The 24698-nt window shown below is 47.0% G+C and overlaps 1 protein-coding gene across 1 annotated transcript; it reads right to left on the bottom strand.

The window, feature by feature from the left end:
• Window positions 1–22652: 22652 nt before the first annotated feature.
• On the bottom strand, window positions 22653–24394 carry LOC141029306 (uncharacterized). The gene is made up of 4 exons (XM_073506138.1): window positions 24033–24394; window positions 23620–23835; window positions 23339–23448; window positions 22653–23275 (listed from the first exon to the last, which is right to left on the bottom strand). Exons 1-4 carry the CDS (start codon window positions 24392–24394, stop codon window positions 22653–22655), a joined length of 1311 nt encoding a protein of 436 aa, XP_073362239.1.
• Between the last annotated feature and the right edge of the window lie 304 nt (window positions 24395–24698).

Genomic DNA, 24698 nt, shown 5'->3' with positions numbered 1-24698 from the left:
AGTCTCGGGGACTACACCCAGTAGGTGGACTTAGCGTGCCCCCACTGGTTCTGTTTACACTCGACAAGGCCTGTCCACCACGAGTGCAAAAAAGAGAGAAATCAACAAACAGAGTCTTCAGACCATAGTCGACTGCCAGCAGTCGACCACGGTCTCGGGGACTACACCCAGTGGGTGCACTCAGCGTGCCCCCACTGGTTCAAACTTCCACTCGACATGGCCCGACCAGACTGAGTGAAGAAATTCAAATTCCAAGACTACAATCGACTTCCCGCAGCCCACCATAGTCTCGGGACTACACCCAGTGGGTGCACTCAGCGTGCCCCCACTGGTTCAAATATTCAATCGACGACAACATCGAATTCAGCTCAAAGTACGGATTTGCTCAGTGACAAATCGAAACACCCAGTGGGTGTACATATGCGAAGCGCAGACAGATGAAAAGATTCTTTGAAAGAAAGTTTTCAGGTACCATATCCTAACAGAACAAGCCAAAAGAGTCAGTAGGCAATCTGCTAACCTGGACGTTGCTCTAGAGAGCGGAGCTGGCATCATAAGCAGCTTGGCTGGCTTCCCGCACCATCTTCATCTTCTCCATCATAATGCCCGCCTGGCGTATAGCCTCTTTGGCAGCACCCACTTGGTCCTCTGGGACGTGATGTGTAGCAAAAAGTGAAGGTGGATCAGTGGGGGCCTGTGCAGCTGACGCGGAAGGCCGAGCACTCGACAGCGGTATGGCGAAGGAGACGAAAGCCCGATTGGAATCGCCGGCGTCCTGAACTACCGTTTCCGCCACCGGCGTCGACTAAAGCGTCTTGCCAGCGGACGTTTTCCTATTTCTTCTCCCCAAGGGCCTCTGTGGCTCGTCCTCATCGTCGTCGGGGAGGTCAATGACGTTGAGAGCTGTAAAAAGATCAGTCGCCAAAATTTCATCACCCGATTGGATATATCACAGTTCAATCGACAAAGCGAAGACAAAATCACGAAGATTGTACCCGGATTAGAGGTGACAGCATCTTCCATTTCATCGTCCTTGTTTTTATAAGCAGAGGTCCCGGAGGTAGCGGCACTGCCAGTTTCAAGATTCATTCGGTCAAACCAAGGGGAAAATAAACAGCACAGAACGTCGCGTAAAAGCGAAAGAAAAACACTCATGCAGAAGCAACAGGAACGTCAATTTTGATTCTCGGCAGCGCCTTCCGAGTCTTCTACACTACAACCTTGGACTGCTTTGGAGCCTTTTCAGTTGGTGTCGGAGAGGACGTCCGAGGATGCTTTGACGACTGCCCGGTCTGAACGGTCGCCTTGTCATGGGCGCTCGCTGGGTCTTGAGTAAGTTTGGATCGCCTTTCCCTGCGGGGAGGAGAGTCGACCTCTTCTTCGTCACTCGGGTCGTTGCTCTCCTCGTCCCCCTCTCCGTCGGAATGCCACTCGCCGCTTTCCCCTCCGCTTGCCTTCCCCTCCGGGTCCTGCTCCTGCTCTCCGTTGGGCATCTAATACATTTCAGTAAGGGCCTAGAAGAAAACAAGCAGGACAAAGTCAGTCGGTGAAGCATAAACAGTTGCATGTTAAATCAAGATGACACTCGGTAATTCAGAATCGGACCTTGTCTGGTTAATAGGAATGGTCAAGTGGAGGGATTCTCCTGGCTCTTCTGGGGTTATCCTTGTGGCCAGTGATACTCCTCAACCACTTCTCCACCGTATCCTTGTCCACTTCTTCTGGGTGCACCCGAGTGGAATCTTTGATGCCCGAGTACATCCACATCGGATGGTCACGGGCTTGAAGTGGCTGAATGCGTCGTCTGAGAAAGACTTCCAGCAGATCCATTCTAGTTACACCCTCACGGATGAGATGGACCGCTCGCTCAACCAGCACTTTCACCTCTGCTTTCTCCCCTGGGGTCACTTTCAAGGCGGAGGGCTTCTCTACGCGAGCCATAGAAAAAGGAGGAAGTCCAGTCGACTGACCTGGAGTCGGCTGGTCTTTGCAGTAAAACCAGGTCGACTGCCACCCTCGTACCAACTCAGGAAGAATTATGGCTGGGAAAGAGCTCTTACCCCTCATCTGAATCCCAAGACCCCCACACATCTGGATCACTTGGGTCCTATTGTCACTCGGGTTGGCCTTTTTGACCGACTGGGAGCGACACGTGAAAATGTGCTTGAAGAGACCCCAGTGTGGTCGACAACCCAAGAAATTTTCACACAGAGACACGAAAGCAGCAAGATACACGATGGTGTTGGGGGAAAAGTGATGAAGTTGTGCTCCAAAGAAATTCAACGAAGCTCGGAAAAAAGGATGCTGAGGCAAAGAAAATCCACGGTCGATGTGAGTGGCGAGGAGGACGCACTCACCCTCCCGCGGCCGAGGTTCGGTCTCACCCTCCGGGAGCCGCGCCGATCCGTGAGGAATCAGCCCCTCCTCCGCTAGATCGTCGAGGTCGTCCTGGCGGATCGTCGACCGGATCCAGTCGCCCTGGATCCAGCCGTGTGGCAAACCGGACCGCGACGAGGATCCGCCCCGGCTGGACTTTTTCCCCTTCGCCTTCGCCTTCTTCGTGCGCTCCAGAGCCACCGTCTTTTCTTTCCCCATCGCCGCGGACGGAGCTCGAACGGAGCGGCGGCGCTGGAGCAGGAGCAGGCGCAGTGGGGAAAACTGAGAAGGGAGAAGAAGAATGAGGACGCACTGTTCAAAAACCCCGGTCCGGCGCCTTACATGGGGTTGTTTCCGAGTGACTGACCTGTAGGCCCGGGCGATCTTATCAAATCCCGCAACAGTCGCGCGCGATACGTGGCAAAAAAGGCGGCGCGGGAATCGAGGCGGCCTTGCCTTATCCAGCCCGATTACTGCGGCCTGCTCCGCCCCGCGCGCTTACCGAAATTCGAATCCCGCGAGATCCGCGGGCAGCAGAACAACTTGTCAGACGGAAAATCTCCTCCACATTAGCACTCGGACCTCTTCCAGCATAAGTTCACTTGACAAAACCAGGAATGGATCAAGGCGACTGAAAAAGAAGTTGGTGTCACCACCTCGGTTCATTGATCCAAAACAAGATACACCCGAAGCGCGAAAAATGAGTCGGAAGTATTTTCAACTCCTTCTCCACTCAAGCTCTGATCCATTCGAGGGCTAATGATGAGGACATGTACCTAGGGTAGGGTCATAGGCTTGACCTAAATACCCTCCCCAAGGACATCACTCTAAAGCCAGAAAGATTCGAGGGGTACCATCATCCACTCGACCAGAAACATTTCCACTCGGAGGAATCAAGGTCACTCGACCGTAACAAGAAGCACTCGACGGACAAAAGACCTAAAGTCACTCTACACAGCAACGGTCGGGCATTAACTCCTAGACTTAATAGCCATTTATGACACTTTATTATGGACGTTACCTGTAACGCTCCTTCTTGATGAACATTGAACTCCTTGTTACGTGGGCTGGCTGAGGTTCTGGGGCACTCTATATAAGCCACCCTCCTCCACTGGCACAAGGGTTTGCACCCCCTGTAACACACACACATATAATCCAGTCAACCACCTCCGGGCACCGAGACGTAGGGCTGTTACTTCCTCCGAGAAGGGCCTGAACTCGTAAAACTTGTGCGTACAACTTCTCTATAGCTAGGATCTTGCCTCTACATCCCTACCCCCTATTCTACTGTCAGACTTAGAACCACGACATGTTAGACTTAAATGTGCTAGTCATATGCTTCATGATGCTCTCTTTGTGTTTCAATTCTTATCTTTTCTGCGAGCATCATTGAAATCATCATGCCTAGCAAGGGGCGTTAAACGTTAGCGCTTGTTGGGAGGCAACCCAATTTTATTTTTGTTCCTTGCTTTTTGCTCCTGTTCAGCAATAAATAATCTATCTAGCCTCTGGTTAGATGTGGTTTTATGTTTTACTTAGTGTTTGTGCCAAGTAGAACCTTTGGGAAGACTTGGGTGAAGTCTTTATGATCATGCTGTAAAAAACAGAAACTTTAGCGCTCACGAGATGTGCTGCCGTTTTTTACTGGAGAGTGCTTTTAGGTTGATTATTTTTGCAGATGATTAATAGACAAATTCCTCAGGTCCACCAATTTATTTCAGAATTTTTGGAGTTCCATAAGTACACGTTTGATACAGATTACTACAGACTGTTCTGTTTTTGACAGATTCTGTTTTCATTGTGTTGTTTGCTTATTTTAATGAATCTATGAGTAGTATCGGAGGGTATGAACCATATAGAAGTTGGAATACAGTAGATATTAGACCAATATGAATTTAGAATTAGTTCACAACAGTACCTAAGTGGTGATTTATTTTCTTATACTAACGGAGCTTACGAGTTTTTTGTTGAGTTTTGTGTTGTGAAGTTTTCAAGTTTTGGGTAAAGATTCGATGGACTATGGAATAAGGAGTGGCAAGAGCTTAAGCTTGGGGATGCCCAAGGCACCCCAAGTTAATATTCAAGGACAACTAATAGCCTAAGCTTGGGGATGCCCCGGATGGCATCCCCTCTTTCGTCTTCGTATATCAGTAACTTTACTTGGAGCTATATTTTTATTCACCACATGATATGTGTTTTGCTTGGAGCGTCATTTTATTTTGTTAGTATTTGTTTGCTGTTATTTAGAATAATGTTTTGCATCTCTATTTTCAATAAAAATGTCAAGGATAGCCTTTACAATGCTTATTTTGCAAGTATACATGTTGCTGTTTCAAAACAGAAAGTTTACCGCAGTCGCAAAAATTCCCTAGAAAAGTAAGAATATGATAAAATGTTGAAACTTTTTGCATATTGAGCTCTGATAAATTTTATACAGTGTGGTATAATTTCATAATGTTTGGAGTTAGGGAAGTATGATGAATCTTGCATTCTTTACAGACTGTACTGTTTTTGCAGATTGCTGTTATGTTTGCATTGTTTGCATATGTTTGCTTGTTTAATGATTCTATTTGAGGATAGGAGTATTAAATATGCAGAGTAATTTAGTATGAAATGTTGAATAATAATTTTAGTGATTTGTTACAGTAGAAAATGATAAGGTTTTTGCATTGGTTTATACTAACTTATCTCATGAGTTCTTGTTGAGTTTGGTGTGGATGAAGCTTTCGAGATTTAGGAAACCGTGATATGAGAGGAATTAAGGAGACACAAAAGCTCAAGCTTGGGGATGCCCAAGGCACCCCAAGATAATATTTCAAGAAGTCTCAAGCATCTAAGCTTGGGGATGCGACGGTAGGCATCCCACCTTTCTTCTTCAACAATTATCGGTTAGTATAGGTTGAGCCTAAGTTTTTGCTTCTTCACATGATGAGTGATATCCTTGAAATGTCGTTTTATTTTGTTTTGCTTGCTGTTTGAATAATATCCCAAGATCTGAAATTCTTAAATGAGAGAGAGTCTTCACAAAGCTACTTAATTATTTAACTATTCATTGATCTTCACTTATATCTTTTTGGAGTAGTTTGTCATTTACTCGTGTGCTTCACTTATATCCTATGAGTAAATGGTTGAATGATTTGAATGTCATAAATCTGAAATTATATATGTTTCATATGCCTTTCCCATGGGGAGTAATGCCTTCACACATAAGAAGTAGAGGTGGTAAATTTTTTGAAGGTTAGCAAACATTGTATTGGTCACTTGAACAATTCATGAAAGAATATTGAAGGAAGAGAGATTTCACATATAAATATACTATCTTGGACATCTTCTATGATTGTGAGCCCCATTAATTATTTTCAAACCTGAGCAAATTAGTTGAAGTTGGACAAGGAAGACAACATAATGAGTTATGCTTGGGTATATTTGTATAGAAGTTATATTGTTATGGATCCTCTAACATGTGGTGCTTGCTATTTAGAATCCTTTGCTAGCCAAAATATCTGTACTAAGCGGGGATACTGCTTGTGCATCCATATTCCTTGAACCAAGTTTATTCCATGAGTGTCCACCATTTCTACCTATATGCGGTATTTACCTGCCGTTCCAAGTAAATTTGCATGTGCCAAACTCTAAACCTTCAAATAATAATCTGTTTTGTATGCCCGAATCGCTCATGTAGCGACTAGGGGCTGTCAGTATCTTCCATGCTAGGTGGGTTATTCTCACGATGAGTGGACTCCGCTCATCATTCACGAGAAAATGGCTGGTAACTGCGATGCCCAGTCCTATGATCAAAAGATCAAAAACAAATTCTCAAATAATTTAAACAAACTCCCCCAGGAATGTTGATAGTTGGACGGCACCCGTTGTTTCGGACAAGCCGTGGAGTGTGAATGTTGGTGGAGGGGGAGTAAAAACTTTACCTTTCTGCATGGGAACCGCCTATAATGTATGTAGTATGGAAGATATTGGGAACTCTTGGTCGTTATGTTGATAGTGAAAGCATACCTCTCAAAATTATTTTCATCTCTATTTTTGCTCTGAGCTCTGGCACCTCTGCAAATCCCTGCTTCCCTCTGCGAAGGGCCTATCTTTTACTTTTATGCAAGAGTCAGCAGTATTCCTTCTCATTCCAACCTACTCTTTAGTTGGCAAGCATCATATGATGGAAAGATCTGAGCATATATGGCCATTCAAATATATTTGATCATGAATTATTATTGTTGACAATTATCTATATGATAAATAATTGGGAGGCAAAACATTAAGCCCCTATCTTTCTCTGTGTTCGATGGATGCTATTTGTTCTAAAAATATGCTTTGAGTGGTAGCAATCATGGAAGACTATATGATAGTTGAGTATGTGGGATGCTAAATCAAAGCTCTGGCATAGACTCTTCCTGAAAATAAGATGAATTGTAATTGTTTGATGACTAATAACACGGTTTGTTAGTTTTCAAGAAAGTTTATGATCTATACATTAACATGTGAATGGTTTGTTACTTGATCATGAAAAGTTTTATGAGTTGAGCTACTGTTATGACATATAAAGATGCTAGAAAAGGTGATTGAAATTATTATTGATCAAACTTGTGCACCTGCTAGCATTCACACTTCATAAATTATTTCTTTTATCATTTACCTACTCGAGGACGAGCAGGAATTAAGCTTGGGGATGCTGATACATCTCCAACGTATCTATAATTTATGAAGTATTCATGCTATTATATTATCCATCTTGGATGTTTAATGGGCTTTAATATGCACTTTTATATTTTTTTGGGACTAACCTATTGACCCAGAGCCTAGTGCCAGTTTCTGTTTTTTCCCTTGTTTCAGTGTTTCGCAGAAAAGAAATATCAAACGGAGTCCAAACGGAATGAAACCTTCGGGAGAGTTATTTTAGGAACGGAAGCAATCCAGAAGACTTGGAGTGTACGTAAGGGAAGCAACGAGGAAGGCACGAGGCAGGGGGCGCGCCCTCCACCCTCGTGGGCCCCTTGTGGCTCCCCTGACCGACTTCTTTCGCCTATATATCTCCATATACCCTAAAACCATCGGGGAATAGAATAGATCGGGAGTTCCGCCGCCGCAAGCCTCTGTAGCCACCAAAAACCAATCGGGACCCTGTTCCGGCACCCTGCCGGAGGGGGGATCCCTCACCGGTGGCCATCTTCATCATCCCGACGATCTCCATGACGAGGAGGGAGTAGTTCACCCTCGGGGCTGAGGGTATGTACCAGTAGCTATGTGTTTGATCTCGGTCTCTCTCTCTCTCTCTCTCTCTCTCGTGTTCTCGATTTGGCGCGATCTTGATGTATCGCGAGCTTTCCTATTGTAGTTGGATCTTATGATGTTTCTCCCCCTCTACTCTCTTGTAATGGATTGAGTTTTCCCTTTGAAGTTATCTTATCGGATTGAGTCTTTAAGGATTTGAGAACACTTGATGTATGTCTTGCATGTGCTTATCTGTGGTGACAATGGGATATTCACGTGATCCACTTGATGTATGTTTTGGTGATCAACTTGCGGGTTCCAGTTGTGAATTTATGCCTAGGGGTTGGCACACGTTTTCGTCTTCACTCTCAAGTAGAAACTTTGGGGCACTCTTTGAAAGTTCTATGTGTTGGTTGAATAGATGAATCTGAGACTATATGATGCATATCGTATAATCATACCCACGGATACTTGAGGTGAAATTGGAGTATCTAGGTGACATTAGGGTTTTGGTTGATTTGTGTCTTAAGGTGTTATTCTAGTACGAACTCTAGGATAGATCGAACGGAAAGAATAGCTTCGTGTTATTTTACTACGGACTCTTGAATAGATTGATCAGAAAGGATAACTTTGAGGCGGTTTCGTACCCTACCATAATCTCTTCGTTTGTTCTCCTCTATTAGTGACTTTGGAGTGACTCTTTGTTGCATGTTGAGGGATAGTTATATGATCCAATTATGTTATTATTGTTGAGAGAACTTGCACTAGTGAAAGTATGAACCCTAGGCCTTGTTTCCTAACATTGCAATACCGTTTACGCTCACTTATCATTAGTTACCTTGCTGTTTTTATATTTTCATATTACAAAAACCTATATCTACCATCCATATTGCACTTGTATCACCATCTCTTCGCCGAACTAGTGCACCTATACAATTTACCATTGTATTGGGTGTGTTGGGGACACAAGAGACTCTTTGTTATTTGGTTGCAGGGTTGTTTGAGAGAGACCATCTTCAACCTACGCCTCCCACGGATTGATAAACCTTAGGTCATCCACTTGAGGGAAATTTGCTACTGTCCTACAAACCTCTGCACTTGGAGGCCCAACAACGTCTACAAGAAGAAGGTTGTGTAGTAGACATCACACATCAAGCTAAGTTACTCCTACGCGCCTGCACAAAACGTTGATACCCCAACACGACACAGGAACAATAAACATAGCATAGCAACTCGAAAACCATGGTTCGTTGCACGCCCCTACGGGGCCCCATACTTGTCTCTCTCTTAATGCAGGAAGAAAAGAAAGAACGAAACAAAAGGGGCGCGCGCACTGCAGCAGTTCGCGAGGATGGGTCCATGACACTCTCCTGGGCTTAGCCGGACCCCTCCCCGCGCTTCACTGGGGCGCGGCGACGAGATGACCCGCTGCCGCCCTTGAAGCGGGCGCGGCGGCGTGGTAGCTGGTCATAGCCGCCGCTGCTGGAGCTGTCGCCGGAGGAAGAACCGCCGTAGCTGGATGAGTAGCGGCTAGCGCCGAGGGCAAGGCCATCCTCACCCTCGTCACGGCCGTCGCCAAGGCCGAGCACCTCGCCGCCGTCGTTGTCCTCGGGGCAGCACCCGACACGCCGGCCATCTTCTCCGAACACCCTCATGTAGAGGGTCACGTTTCCATCATATTTAAAGTGGAGGGTGCACCGCCTGCCCAGGCCGCGCGCGCGAGCAAACGTCTGCCAGCCGCGAGACAGGGCTGCATTGCCCGCGACGGAGACCTCAACCGTGACCCAGGAAGCTTTGCTACAGTAGCCGTCCGCCTGCAGCTAGAGCTCGCCTGGACCTGTGGCCGGCAGCTCACCGGCGAAGACGCACGGGAGCTAAAGCCAGGTGCCGTCCGGGTTCTCCGACCACACGATGAACTCCGGCAGCACCTCCGCCGAGTGGAAGCACGGCCGGGGAGGCCGTGCGACCATGGCGCCCCTCCCTTCATCGACGGGGCTGCCACGACATGAGCGACTACCACCACGCGAAGGGGCGCCGCTGCGGACGCGGGGGCCACAGCGGGGGTCGCAGTGTGCTTACGAGGACGGCCGCGCCCACGTTTGGGCAGTGGAGAGCCGACCCCTCTTGGCGAGCCTTCCCCTTCTCCACGGCCGAGAACCTTTTCGCAGGCGCCATGGGTGTCGCTACTGGCAATGGAGCAAGGAAGAAGAAGCGAGTGGAACGGGGAGAGACAAGTGACGGGGGCTCCGCATCCTCCTCATTTATAGCAGGAGAAGGCCAACCGACGATCCCCATGATCACATGTAATGATGATTTTTCTCTGCATGCAGCAGGGACTCGTCAAGTCGGGCAGTTGCCGAGGCAGCATGGGGAAGCGGAGACGCCCACGTCCCATCAGTCGCCATGCGTCAATCAAGGCCGTAGGCTGTTGGGGCCCGCGGCGCTCCGCACTTGCCCTTTGGCTTCGCCTCGAAGCCAAGTCCGAGCGCGCCTTGGGCCCAGGGGCTACTGTCGGCGTTCTGGGAACGAGGGTCCCCAGACTTGCCTGCCTGCGGCCCATGGCATGGCTCCACCAGCGGCCCTGTACGGCCCATCTTCACCAGCAAACACTCAAGACCCTCGCGAGGGGGCCAAGCCTCGCGAGGCGGATGACACAAGACCTCCTCAGGGGCAGCCTCAAGAGGCTGGCTCACGAGGGGCGGAAAGATCAAGGCAAGCGGCACCTCGCGAGGTCCCTGTGACGCAAGCCATGATGACCATGACCAGGCGGGCGCCAGCGTGTCCTCATTTCCTCTTTGGTGCTAAAGAGGCAAGCGCAGGCGAGGAGTCCCGAGGCATCAGGCAAAGGTTTCCATATCGGTGTAACGAGACCAAGACCAGTAGGACGGAGGTGACCATGGAGCCCAAGACGGCATCACCATCAGAGCCTTTGGCAGGAGAAGACTACTTCTGTCAGGATAGCTTGTACTAGATGTCCCCTTCAAACTTGGCCATTGTGGGATCCCTTCCCGCTCAATATTTGGGAAGAGGACCAGGGCCTCTATAAATAGGACTAGCCACCACCATAGCAGGGGGCATTCGGACCATCCTCACACTCACCAAGCACAAGAACACCTCCCCTCAGGAGGTTGTTCTTTCCCTATAATTGTTCATCCATAGCCCAAGAGGCAATCGACCACACCACACTAGAGTAGGGTATTACACCACAGCGGTGGCCCGAACCAGTATAGATCTCATGTCTCTTGTTCTGTGGTTTCGTCGAGCTAGGCTTTGAGATCGCGGTGAGGGCGAGGGCGTGATTAGGTAGAGGGGAGATCTTCATGCGCACCCTAGTGTTCGAACCTCAAGGGTTTTGCCGGGACCCGAAATCCGACGATCGATCCCAAAAAACTCACCGCAAAAGAGTTACATCATATGGATCTCCAAGAGACCATTGTATTGAGAATTCAGAGAGAGAAAGAGATGAAGCCATCTAGCTACTGACTACGGACCCGAAGGTCTACAAAGAACTACACACGCATCATCGGAGAGGCACCAATGGAGGTGGTGAACCCCATCCAAGATGGTGTCTAGATTGGATCTGGTGGTTCTAGAATCTGCGGCGGCTGGATGAATATTTCGTCGACTCCCCTAGGGTTTTGGGAATATTGGGGTAATTATGGAGCAAAGAGGCGGTCTGGGGGGCACCCGAGGTGGGCACAACCCACCAGGGCGCGTCTGGGCCTCCTGGTGCGCCCTGATGGGTTTTGCCCTCCTCGAGGCACCCCCTAGGCGCAGCCAGGGCCCATTGTGTTCCTTCTGGTCCAAAAAAATCTCCATGGAGTTTCGTTGCGTTTGGACTCCGTCTGATATTGATTTCCTGCGATGTAAAAAACATGCAGAAAACAACAACTGGCACTTGGCACTATGTCAATAGGTTAGTACCAAAAAATGACATAAAATGACTATAAAATAATTATAAAACATCCAAGATTGGTAATATAACAACATGGAACAATAAAAAATTATAGATACGTTGGAGACGTATCATAGCCCGGCAAGCCTTGCCTGGCCGTTCGGCTACTTTCCCGCCTGTCTGCGTGACACATTTCTGGACGGGTGTCCTTCAGAGGCGATTTCCTTCGGAAGTGGCTGCCACGTGCCAAATAACAGCCACTTAGTGACTTGGGGGCTGGACACCGCACCGATCGATGACTTGCGTTGCTGTGAGGTGGAGTGGTGGAGCCTCGGCGGGGTAGTCCGCCCTCAGCATCCCCGACAAGCTTGCCGGGGCAGTCTTGAGACTTGTCTTTGGGGCAACCTCGACCCCCCCCCCCCGCCAGGCTCGCCTGCCCGGCAAGGGAGGTTTTTCCTTAGTGGCATCTTGCTCCTTTTAGCTTGACTTGGTCTTCTTGATCTGCCCTTCGATTTCTCTAAGAGCTATTTCTTCTGCTTGGTCTTGTCTTGGATGTTGCAACCTGGCTCTTGAGCCTGTGTACAGTCCGGGCAACATACCTAGGGTTTGTTCAATTGACAGGAGCCCCCGGGCCTGGCCTGAACGCGCTGTCGAACTTCGGGGGGTAGACCCTGTCAAGTACACAGGCAAGGAGGCTGCGGTAGTTCATCCTTTGAGGTCTTCTTTGCTTCTTAATTAATCTGAGCTTGAGTCAGTTTCTGGCTTTCCCGCGTGTTGTGTGAGGGAGATAATGAGCCACGATCTGCGGGTTACTGCTACCTCTTGAGCACTACGTTGGTTTTCCCTTGAAGAGGAAAGGGTGATGCAGCAAAGTAGCGTAAGTATTTCCCTTAGTTTTTGAGAACCAAGGTATCAATCCAATAGGAGGCTACGCGCGAGTCCCTCGCACCTACACAAACAAATAAATCCTCGCAACCAACGCGATAAGGGGTTGTCAATCCCTACACAGTCACTTACGAGAGTGAGATCTGATAGATATGATAGGATAATATTTTTGGTATTTTTATGATAAAGATGCAAAGTAAAATAAAAGCAAAGAAAAAGCAACGGAAATAACTAAGTGTTGGAAGATTAATATGATGAAGATAGACCCGGGGGCCATAGGTTTCAATAGTAGCTTCTCTCAAGAGCATAAGTATTTTACGGTGGGTGAACAAATTACTGTTGAGCAATTGACAGAATTGAGCATAGTTATGAGAATATATAGGTATGATCATGTATATAGGCATCACGTCCGAGACAAGTAGACCGACTCCTGCTTGCATCTACTACTATTACTCCACTCATCGACCGCTATCCAGCATGCATCTAGAGTATTAAGTTCATAAAAACAGAGTAACGCCTTAAGCAAGAAGACATGATGTAGAGGGATAAATTCATGCAATATGATAAAATCCCCATCTTGTCATCCTCGATGGCAACAATACAATACGTGCCTTGCTGCCCCTACTGTCACTTGGAAAGGACACCGCAAGATTGAACCCAAAGCTAAGCACTTCTCCCATTGCAAGAAAGATCAATCTAGTAGGCCAAACCAAACTGATAATTCGAAGATACTTGCAAAGATAACCAATCATACATAAAAGAATTCAGAAGATTCAAATATTATTCATAGATAAACTTGATCATAAACCCACAATTCATCGGTCTCAACAAACACACCGCAAAAGAAGATTACATCGAATAGATCTCCACGAGAGAGGGGGAGAACATTGTATTGAGATCCAAAAAGAGAGAAGAAGCCATCTAGCTAATAACTATGGACCCGAAGGTCTGAGGTAAACTACTCACACTTCATTGGAGGGGCTATGGTGTTGATGTAGAAGCCCTCCGTGATCGATGCCCCCTCCGGCGGAGCTCCAGAACAGGCCCCAAGATGGGATCTCGTGGGTACAGAAGGTTGCGTCGGTGGAATTAGGTTTTTGGCTCCGTATCTGATCGTTTGGGGGTACATAGGTATATATAGGAGGAAGGAGTACGTTGGTGGAGCAACAGGGGGCCCATGAGGGTGGAGGGCGCGCCTGGGGGGGTAGGCGCACCCCTACCTCGTGGCTTCCTTGTTGGTTGCTTGACGTAGGGTCCAAGTCTCCTGGATCTTGTTCGTTCCAAAAATCACGTTCCCGAAGGTTTCATTCCGTTTGGACTCCGTTTGATATTCTTTTTCTGCGAAACTCTGATATAGGCAAAAAACAACAATTATGGGTTGGGCCTTCGGTTAATAGGTTAGTCCCAAAAATAATATAAAAGTGAATAATAAAGCCCAATAATGTCCAAAACAAAAGATAATATAGCATGGAGCAATAAAAAATTATTGATACATTGGAGACGTATCAAGCATCCCCAAGTTTAATTCCTGCTCGTCCTCGAGTAGGTAAATGATAAAAACAGAATTTTTGATGCGGAGTGCTACTTGGCATAATTTTAATATAATTCTTCTCATTGTGGCATGAATGTTCAGATTTGATATGATTCAAGATAAAGTTTAATGTTGACATAAAAACAATAATTCTTCAAGCATACTAACTAAGCAATTATGTCTTATCAAAATAACATAGCCAAAGCAAGTTATCCCTACAAAATCATATAGTCTGGCTATGCTCCATCTTCCCCACACAAAATATTCATATCATGTACGACCCCGGTTTTGGCCAAGCAATTGGTTCATACTTTTAACACGCTTCAGCCTTTTCAATTCTTACGCAATACATGAGCGCAAGCCATGGATATAGCACTATGGTGGAACAAGGTATAATGGTAGGGGTTATGTGGGAAGACAAAAAAGGAGAAAGTCTCACATCAACGAGGCTAATCAACGGGCTATGGAGATGCCCATCAATTGATGTTAATGCGAGGAGTAGGGATTGCCATGCAACATATGCACTAGAGCTATAAGTGTATGAAAGCTCAAAAAGAAACTAAGTTGGTGTGCATCCAACTTGCTTGCTCACGAAGACCTCGGGCATTTGAGGAAGCCCATCATTGGAATATACAAGCCAAGTTCTATAATGAAATTTCCCACTAGTATATGAACTGACAAAATGAGAGACTCTCTATTATGAAGATCACGGTGCTACTTTGAAGCACAAGTGTGGTAAAAGGATAGTAACATTGTCCCTTCTCTCTTTTTCTCTCATTTTTTTATTTGTGCCTTTTCTCTTTTTTTATGGCCTCTTTTTTTCTTTTTTTTCAGTCCGGAGTCTAATCCCGAATTGTGCGGGAATCATAGTCTCCATCATCCTTTCCTCACTTGGGACAATGCTGTAATAATGATGATCATTACACTTTTATTTACTTACAACTCATGAATTACAACTCAATACTTAGAACAAAATATGACTCTATATGAATGCCTCCGGCGGTGTACCGGGATATGCAATGAATCAAGAGCGACATGTATGAAAGAATTATGAACGGTGGCTTTGCCACAAATACAATGTCAACTGCATGATCATGCAAAGCAATATGACAATGATGGAGCATGTCATGATAAATGAAACGGTGGAAAGTTGCATGGCAATATATCTCGGAATGGCTATGGAAATGCCATGATAGGTAGGTATGGTGGCTGTTTTGAGGAAGATATATGGAGGTTTATGTGTGAAAGAGCGTATCATATCACGGGGTTTGGATGCACCGGCGAAGTTTGCACCAACTCTCAAGGTGAGAAAGGGCAATGCGTGGTACCGAAGAGGCTAGAAAATTGCGGAAAGTTAAGTGTGCGTATAATCCATGGACTCACATTAGTCATAAAGAACTCATATACTTATTGCAAAAATTTATTAGCCCTCGAAGCAATGGACTACTACGCATGCTCCTAGGGGAAGGGTTGGTAGGAGTTAACCATCGTGCGATCCCGACCGCCACACAAAGGAAGACAATCAACAAATACTTCATGCTCCGACTTTGTTACATAACGGTTCACCATACGTGCATGCTACGGGAATCACAAACTCCAACACATGTATTTTTCAATTCCACAATTACTCAACTAGCACAACTATGATATTACCACCTTTATATCTCAAAACAATTATCAAGCATCAAATTTCTCATGATATTAATTAAAGAAAATTGCCATGCTATTTTAAGACTCTCAAAATAATATATGTGAAGCATGAGAGATCAATAGTTTCTATAAAACAAATCCACCACCGTGCTCTAAAAGATATAAGTGAAGCACTAGAGCAAAAACATATAGCTCAAAAGATATAAGTGAAGAACATAGAGTATTCTAATAATTTCCAAATCATGTGTGTCTCTCTCAAAAGGTGTGTACAGCAAATATGATTGTGGTAAACTAACAAATAAAGACTCAAATAATACAGGACGCTCCAAGCAAAACACATATCATGTGGTGAATAAAAATATAGCTCCAAGTAAAGTTACCGATGGAAGTAGACGAAAGAGGGGATGCCTTCCGGGGCATCCCCAAGCTTTGGCTTTATGGTGTCCTTAGATTATCTTGGGGGTACCATGGGCATCCCCAAGCTTAGGCTCTTGCCACTCCTTGTTTCATAATCCATCAAATCTTTTTACCCAAAACTTGAAAACTTCACAACACAAAACTTAGCAGAAAATCTCGTGAGCTCCGTTAGCGAAAGAAAACAAAAGACCACTTCAAGGTACTGTAATGAACTCATTCTTTATTTATATTGGTGTTAAACCTACTGTATTCCAACTTCTCTATGGTTTATAAACTCTTTTACTAGCCATAGATTCATCAAAATAAGCAAACAACACACGAAAAACAGAATCTGTAAAAAACAGAACAGTCTGTAGTAATCCGTAACTAACGCAAACTTCTCGAACTCCAAAAAATCAGCCAAAATAGGAAGACCTAGGAAATTTGTTTATTGATCAGCAGCAATTGGAATCAATATTTTATCACGTTCTGGTGATTTTTAACAATTATCTTCGTGAACAGAAAGTTTCTGGAAATTTCTGCAAGATCAAATAACTATCATCCAAGAAGATCCTATAGGTTTAACTTGGCACAAACACTAATTAAAACATAAAAACACACCTAACCATAGGCTAGAACAAATATTTATTCCTAAACAGAAGCCAAAAGGAAAAAAAAAACTAAAAATAAAATTGGGTTGCCTCCCAACAAGCGCTATCGTTTAACGCCCCTAGCTAGGCATAAAAGCAAGGATAGATCTAGGTATTGCCATCTTTGGTGGGCAATTCTTCAATAAGACATCTATCATCCTTTAGAGTTTCTTTCTTTCTATTAATTATCAAACTTTTAGGAACAAGATCGAAAAAATCATTTGTAGCAAATGGTTCCTTAATGATAGCAAAAAGATTGGGATGAATACTTATAGATTTGAGATCCAAAATTTCCTTACTAGAGGATTCACCCTTATTTATAGGAACATACATAAGCTTGGCAATTTTAGTTGGAGGACTTCGAGTATTCTTTACGGAAGAAAAAAGCGGTTCCCAAGTTGGTAATGATACCCTCAAGTTTATCGATTCTAGTGGAATCTTGATTTATTCTTTCATTAACTATGGGTTCCTTCTCCTTAATATTTTTCAAAGTGACTCCTACCTTAGATCCATATTGGGTAATTTGGTTGTGGATCTTTTTATCCAGATTTTCAATTAACTATACGGTAGCAACTTTATTTTCAATAATTTCAAGTCTTTGCATTACATGCTCCAAAGTTAACATAGTTCCATTAACCAAAAGAGGTGGTGAGCCAAATAAATCTATCATAGCATTATAAGAGCCAAAAGTATGGCTACCCAAGAAATTCCCTCCGGTAATGGTATCAAGAGTATATCTATACCAAGGATTGGTGCCTACATAAAATTGTGGAGAAGAACAGAAGTAGATTGCTTCCTGGTAGATGTATTTTGAGCATTGCAAATTCTATACCAAGCGTCTTTCAAATTTTCTCCCTACCTTTGATTAAAATTGAGAACTTCATTTTCGGGAGACAACGGAGAAGATAAAGGACTAGCCATAACGACAAGCAAACAGAAAAGAGGTGAACAAAAAAGAGAGGGCGAATAAAACGGCAAGGGTGAAGTGGGGGAGAGGAAAATGAGAGGCAAATGGCAAATAATGTAATGCAGGAGATAAGGGTTGTGATGGGTACTTGGTATGTTGACTTTTGCGTAGACCTCCCCGGCAGCGGCGCCAGAAATCCTTCTTGCTACCTCTTGAGCACTGCGTTGGTTTTCCCTTGAAGAGGAAAGGGTGATGCAGCAAAGTAGCGTAAGTATTTCCCTCAGTTTTTGAGAACCAAGGTATCAATCGAGTAGGAGGCTACGCGCGAGTCCCTCGCACCTACACAAACAAATAAATCCTCGCAACCAACGCGATAAGGGGTTGTCAATCCCTACACGGTCACTTACGAGAGTGAGATCTGATAGATACGATAGGATACTATTTTTGGTATTTTTATGATAAAGATGCAAAGTAAAATAAAAGCAACGGAAATAACTAAGTGTTGGAAGATTAATATGATGAAGATAGACCCAGGGGCCATAGGTTTCACTAGTGGCTTCTCTCAAGAGCATAAGTATTTTACGGTGGGTGAACAAATTACTGTTGAGCAATTGATAGAATTGAGCATAGTTATGAGAATATCTAGGTATGATCTTGTATATAGGCATCACGTCCGAGACAAGTAGACCGACTCCTGCTTGCATCTACTACTATTACTCCACTCATCGACCGCTATCCAGCATGCATCTAGAGTATTAAGTTCATAAAAACGGAGTAACGCCTTAAGCAAGAAGACATGATGTAGAGGTATAAATTCATGCAATATGATAAAAATCCCATCTTGTTATCCTCGATGGCAACAATACAATACGTGCCTTGCTGCCCCTACTATCACTGGGAAAGGACACCGCAAGATTGAACCCAAAGCTAAGCACTTCTCCCATTGCAAGAAAGATCAATCTAGTAGGCCAAACCAAACTGATAATTCGAAGAGACTTGCAAAGATAACCAATCATACATAAAAGAATTCAGAAGATTCAAATATTATTCATAGATAGACTTGATCATAACCCACAATTCATCGGTCTCAACAAACACACCGCAAAAGAAGATTACATCGAATAGATCTCCACGAGAGAGGGGGAGAACATTGTATTGAGATCCAAAAAGAGAGAAGAAGCCATCTAGCTAATAACTATGGACCCGAAGGTCTGAGGTAAACTACTCACACTTCATCGGAGGGGCTATGGTGTTGATGTATAAGCCCTCCGTGATCGATGCCCCCTCCGGCGGAGCTCCGGAACAGGCCCCAAGATGGGATCTCGTGGGTAAAGAAGGTTGCGGTGGTGGAATTAGGTTTTTGGCTCCGTATCTGATTGTTTGGGGGTACGTAGGTATATATAGGAGGAAGGAGTATGTCGGTGGAGCAACAGGGGGCCCACGAGGGTGGAGGGCCCGCCTAGGGTGGTAGGCGCGCCCCCTACCTCGTGGCTTCCTTGTCGGTTGCTTGACGTAGGGTCCAAGTCTCCTGGATCTTGTTCGTTCCAGAAATCACGTTCCCAAAGGTTTCATTCCGTTTGGACTCCGTTTGATATTCTTTTTCTGCGAAACTCTGAAATAGGCAAAAAACAGCAATTCTGGGCTGGGCCTCCAGTTAATTGGTTAGTCCCAAAAATAATATAAAAGTGTATAATAAAGCCCAATAATGTCCAAAACAGAAGATAATATAGCATGGAGCAATAAAAAATTATAGATACGTTGGAGACGTATCAGTTACCCACGTCTCATGCTCATGGGGCGGTAACTGCCATTCCACTATCTTCCCTACTTCCGGCATTTCTGCCATGTGTACTTCATGCATTGCGTTGGGTTGGTGGTGGATGCGAAGGGTGCGGAAATGCGCGTCATGGCAGAAACCCAGACATCGCGGATTGTCTCGGGGGGTCGGCCTTGGTTTCACGGGTCGTTGATGACAAGGTGGAGCCGAACTGGAGGAGCGGGGTGGCTACCTCCATGGAAAGGAGCTACCTCCCTGCCCCGTTCGCCTATAAAAAAGGGACGCTGGACAGGGTGCTCCCCCACACATCTCACTCCTTCCCTTCCCTTAGCAGCTCTCGTCCACCATGGTGAGAAGCCGGGGGCGCGGCGCAGTTCCAGCAGCGGCGACGAGAACTTCTGCTCGAGAACGTCTCCCTCCTCCCTCTGAAGACGCAGGGGCGGAGCCCGCCATGAGAGGAGGTGGGAGGGGGAGAGGTCGCGGCCGTTCTGGTGTTCGGGGTCGAGGAGGACGAGGGGTGCCCTAATCGCTCCTTCACCAATCGCTCAACCTCCCCTGGAGGGCCATGTCGGGGATCAACCGCTGGAATTCATCATCAGGCTAAACAGACCCCCGCGTGGTCGTCTCCGCCTCCCTACTCCATTCGCGAGGGTGATGGAGCATGAACAGCCGTGCGCATTGAAGCTGCACATGTGGGGCTACGGTAATGGCAGCATGCGGGTGGATGTGGACATCCTCGCCCCTCATGTAATGCTCTTTCCACGCGGCTGGAAGACCTTTGCTCACGCCCACAGCTTGTCGGAGGGGCATGTCCTCCTTTTTAAATTAATGGAGGCCGATCTGCTCTCCGTCAAGGTCTTTTGGTGCTCGGGTGCTCGCTTAGGGTGTTGCGTGGAGAGCTCGACCGATGACGAAAGCTCCTCCTCGAGCGATAGCCACAAGGAGGACAGTGACGGCGATGACGACGACGCCGACTCCAATTGAACGCCAGCCACACCATCACCGTCAGGTGTCCGCACCATCATCTACACCTGCATCCTCTCTTCGGCAAGACGATTTGCCGGGGGGGTTGGATGTGGAGGCGTCGATGGTGTCTTCGGCTCCTCCAACAGCCTTCCAGCTGGACCCCGGCAGGCACCCTCGTGGGCTCCAGCTTCGTTCGCCCTACCGCGTTCTGCTGGCCCTGGTGGCGGTAGCCACGCGGTCGCCTCCGCCGCTCTCTTCACCATCACCTTCGTTCGCGCCCTCCCGGTCTTGTCAGGCTCCTTGCCAAGGGGCCTAACGGGGCCAGGCTGGGCTTCTGCCCATGCGCTCCTTTTGTCTTCTTCACCTCCCATCGTGATGCCTAGGAGGAGAGGGACAAGAAGGGATTACGGGGCACTTATCTTTTCTCAGTCTAAAATATGTAGGCATCGGCCAAACTTTAGTCTAAATTATGTAATCTTCTTTACCCATGTTTGTGTTCTGTAAGATCTGTACTTGCTTATTAGCATATTAATGAAAAATACAAGCTTTGCCGGGTACTTGTGCATGTATCACAGCCATGCAGAGGTGAAATGCCTCTATACATTCAGGTAAACAAAATTTCCCCAGCAGGCTATCCTGCCGGTACCCTTAGTTTGTTGCCACTGGGCTAGGCCTGTCAGGCCCAAAAACACAAAGAGGGACCAGCCCCCCGCCGAACCTTTTCCATCAAAGGCCACTGCGACCATCCTGACCGAAGCAACATTCAAGTCAAAGGATGGGAGTACCTATGTTTCGAAGGTGGCAAGGTTTTCATATGCACAAGTTTCTCTTCATAGAACACGGATTGATAAGAGAGAGAACTTATGTGTTTGGCTTGCCGGGGATCGCTATGTAGGCTTGTCTATACTTCTTTTCTTGGGGACCGAGTCTGCGGAAAGAATCCCTGTAGCTTAGTGCAGATGAAAACAGAGCTACATGCGATCTTATCTACATGATCATGCTATGCTCATGATATGCTTATGCATGCATGTAATCTTCTTTGGGGCCCCCGCCGCTTCGTTTATTTCTCTGTTGCTCAGGGTCTGCGCCTGGCTTTGTAAAAAGGGTTACATGCAACTTTGGCAAAGCTTGTACAAAAGGGTGCTGTCGGGCAGGGCCCGAAGCCGCGCCTTACGGGTAGAACTTACGAAGATTCCCAATGTTCCATGAGTTTTGCAACTGAATGCCATCTCCGGTCTCTAGACGGATTGCGCCGGGTCTGGAGACTCGTACTACCCAGTAAGGGCCTTCCCACTTCGGCGTCAACTTGTTTGTACCCTTGGTGGACTGAACGCGCCTATGGACAAGGTCCCCTTCCTCAAAGCTCCGGGCATGAACCCTGCGGCTCTGATAGCGATGCAGGGCTTGCTGGTAGCGTGCAGCACGCGTAGCAGCCTGGAGACGGTTCTACTCAAGTAGCACAGTGTTGTCACGCCGGTGCTATTCTTGCGCTACTTCATCATAGGCAAGCACTCGAGGTGACCCGTATATGAGTTCCATGGGGATAACTGCTTCTGCCCCATAGACTAGGGAGAAGGGAGTCTGCCCGGTAACTCGATTTGGTGTCGTACGGAGGGACCAAAGAACCACACCGGCAGCTCGTCGATCCATCGCCTGCCGCACTTCTGTAGCTTATCAAATGTTCTTGTCTTGAGGCCTCGCAGCACTTCAGCATTTGCCCTCTCAGCTTGTCCATTGCTTCTGGGATGGGCAACAGAGGCAAATGAGATCTTGCTTCCAAAGGCATGAATGTATTTCATGATAGCGTGGCTTGTGAATTGGGTGCCATTGTCGGTGATGATTCGGGCAGGTACCCTGAAGCGGCACACCAATCCTTTCAAGAACTTGATAGCTGACTGTGCGGTCATCTTTCTCACGGGCTGCACTTTCGGCCACTTTGTAAACTTGTCGATTGCGATGAACAAGAGTTCAAAGCCCCCGGTAGCACGGGGGAAGGGGCCCAAGATGTCGAGCCCCCAGACCAAAAATGGCCATGACAAATGGATCATTTGGAGAGCTTGAGCAGGCTGATGGATATTCTTGGAGCAGAACTGGCAGGCTTTACACTTGGTGACTGGCTCAATTGCATCTTGGAGGGCTGTGGGCCGGTAGAAACCTTGCGGGAAAGCTTTCCCAACCAAGGCCCTTGATCCGATGTGGGAGCCACACCTACCCTTGTGCATCTCTGCCAGTAGTTCCTTTCTGTCTTCCCGGCAAATGCACTTCAGCTTCACACCGTTGGGCCTTCTTCTGTATAGCGTGTCGTCAACGAACTGATACATACTGGCCCTCCGGGCTACTTTTTCAGCTTCTTCTTGCTCTTAGGGAAGTTCTCCTGTTTGGAGGAAACGAACGATGTGTCATGCCCAAGATGGAGCCTGCGGCTCGACAACGAGGACCAGCGGCACGTCCTCATTCACGGGAGTGCATGCCTCAACCACAAGGATTGGTAGTTTGGCGGGAGGGTGCTTCTCACCGATCAAAGGGGAGTTGTTCCCGCCAAGCTCTCTGCCAGGGGCTTCGGGAGGCTCTGCCAGGAGAGGCTTGCCGAAGTCCAGTTTCCTTCTCTTTCTGGCCATTGTTGCTAGGGACATGGAGGGCTGAGTCAGATGGAGAACAAAAGTCCCTGGTTCCACAGGGAGTTTTTTCGCAACCCACTTTGACAGATGGTCAGCAATGCTATTTTCCGCACGTGGCACGTGCTCTGTTTGTAATCCATCGAAGCGCTCCTCCAGCTTTCTCACTTCCTTGACGTATGTCTTCATCAATTGGCTTTGGTAATCCTTGTTTACTTGTCTCACCACAAGTTGCGAGTCTCCGCGGATGATCAACTTCTTGATTCCCAGTTCTATTGCAATCCTGAGCCCGGCAAGGAGCCCTTCATATTCTGCAGTATTGTTGGTAGCCTTCTCCCAGGGGAAATGCATTTGAACGACGTACTTAAGGTGCTCCCCAGTGGGAGCAATGAGAAGCACGCCAGCTCCTGCACCTTGTAGGGAGAAGGCATCACCAAAGTACATAATCCATTCTTGGGGCGCTTCCTTGCCGGGAATGACTGTCTCCAGTACTTCTTCATCAGGGGTTGGCATCCACTCCGCAATCAACTCTGCCAGTGCTCTGCTCTGAATAGTTGTGCTCCCAAACTTCAAACCAAAGCTGGATAACTCCAAAGCACATTCCACTATTCTGCCAGTGGCCTCGGGGTTTCCGAGTATGTGTTGCAAAGGGAAGCGGCTGACAACTGTGATCTCGTGGGCTTGGAAGTAGTGGCACAGTTTCCTTGAGGCCATGATGAGGCCAAAAATCAACTTTTGCATGCCAGAGTACCTCGACCTAGCCCTCTGCAGCAGGGAGCTGACGAAGTACACTGGGCGCTGCACCACCTTCTTCCTTACCGTGATCTTGGAACTATCTCTGCTGCCCTGCTCTCCCTTGCCTTGAACTGCACCTGACTTTGCCTGGATGGGTTTGATTTCCTCTCCAGAGGGGATGATGGTTGCAGCTGCCGCTTCATCCACTTCCTGCTGTGCCACCAGCGCCGCACTAACCACTTGATTGGTTGCCACTAAGTATAGCAGCAATGGCTCTTGTGGTTTGGGAGCGACCAGAGTGGGCACAAAGGATAGATAGGTCTTCAAATCTTGTAGCACAGCGTCTGCCTCCGGGGTCCACTCCATGGGTCCCGCCTTCTTCATGATTTTGAAGAATGGCAGGGCGCGCTCGACAGGCCTTGAATGAACCTGCTCTGTGCGGCAACACATCCAGTCAAACATCTCACGTCTTTAACTGTCTTGGGTGCTTGAATCTGCTTGATAGCCTTGATCTTGTCGGGATTGGGCTCTATTCCCCGATGGGACACGAAGAAGCCAAGTAGCTTGCCAGAAGGAACGCCAAACACACATTTCTCCGGGTTCGTCTTCAAGTTGATCCTGCGTAGATTTGCAAAGGTGTCTTCCAAATCCTGAATGAGAGTCATTCTGTCCTTGGTTTTGAGCACTATATCATCCATGTAGGCTTGAATATTTCTGTGCAGCTGAGACTCAAAGCCAATTTGTACTTCTCTTGCAAAAGTGGATCCGGCGTTTTTCAACCCGAAGGGCATCCGTACAAAGCAGTACGTGCCACATGGGGTTATGAACCCGGTCTTTTCTTCGTCTTCCTTGGACATGAAGATCTGGTGGTACCCGGAGTATGCATCCAGAAAGGAAAGCACGTCACACCCGGAGGTGGAACCCACAATCTGGTCGATGCGCGGCAAGGGGAACGGGTCCTTCAGGCATGCCTTATTTAGATCTGTGAAATCTATGCAAAACCTCCATTTCCCATTTGCCTTGCGCACCACCACTGGGTCCGCTAACCACGTTGGATGCAATACTCCTCTAACCAAACCAGCTGCTTCAAGTTTC

The sequence above is a fragment of the Aegilops tauschii genome, chromosome 1, assembly GCF_002575655.3.
Source record: "Aegilops tauschii subsp. strangulata cultivar AL8/78 chromosome 1, Aet v6.0, whole genome shotgun sequence".
In the NCBI taxonomy this organism is placed as follows: Eukaryota; Viridiplantae; Streptophyta; class Magnoliopsida; order Poales; family Poaceae; genus Aegilops; species Aegilops tauschii.
Note: the sequence above shows the minus strand (reverse complement) of the source record. Positions and strands in the feature narration are given on the sequence as shown.

Bases quoted from the DNA above. Each gene is read 5' to 3' on its own strand.
- LOC141029306 (XM_073506138.1), bottom strand. From the start codon at position 24,394: ATGCCCTTCGGGTTGAAAAACGCCGGATCCACTTTTGCAAGAGAAGTA. The intron at 23,836-24,032 runs GTTCATTCAAGG...TCAAGTGGTTAG, and splicing joins TGTGTTGCCGCACAGAGCAG to TGCGGCGCTGGTGGCACAGC. The intron at 23,449-23,619 runs GTACTCTGGCAT...GGAGTTATCCAG, and splicing joins CTGCAGAGGGCTAGGTCGAG to CTTTGGTTTGAAGTTTGGGA.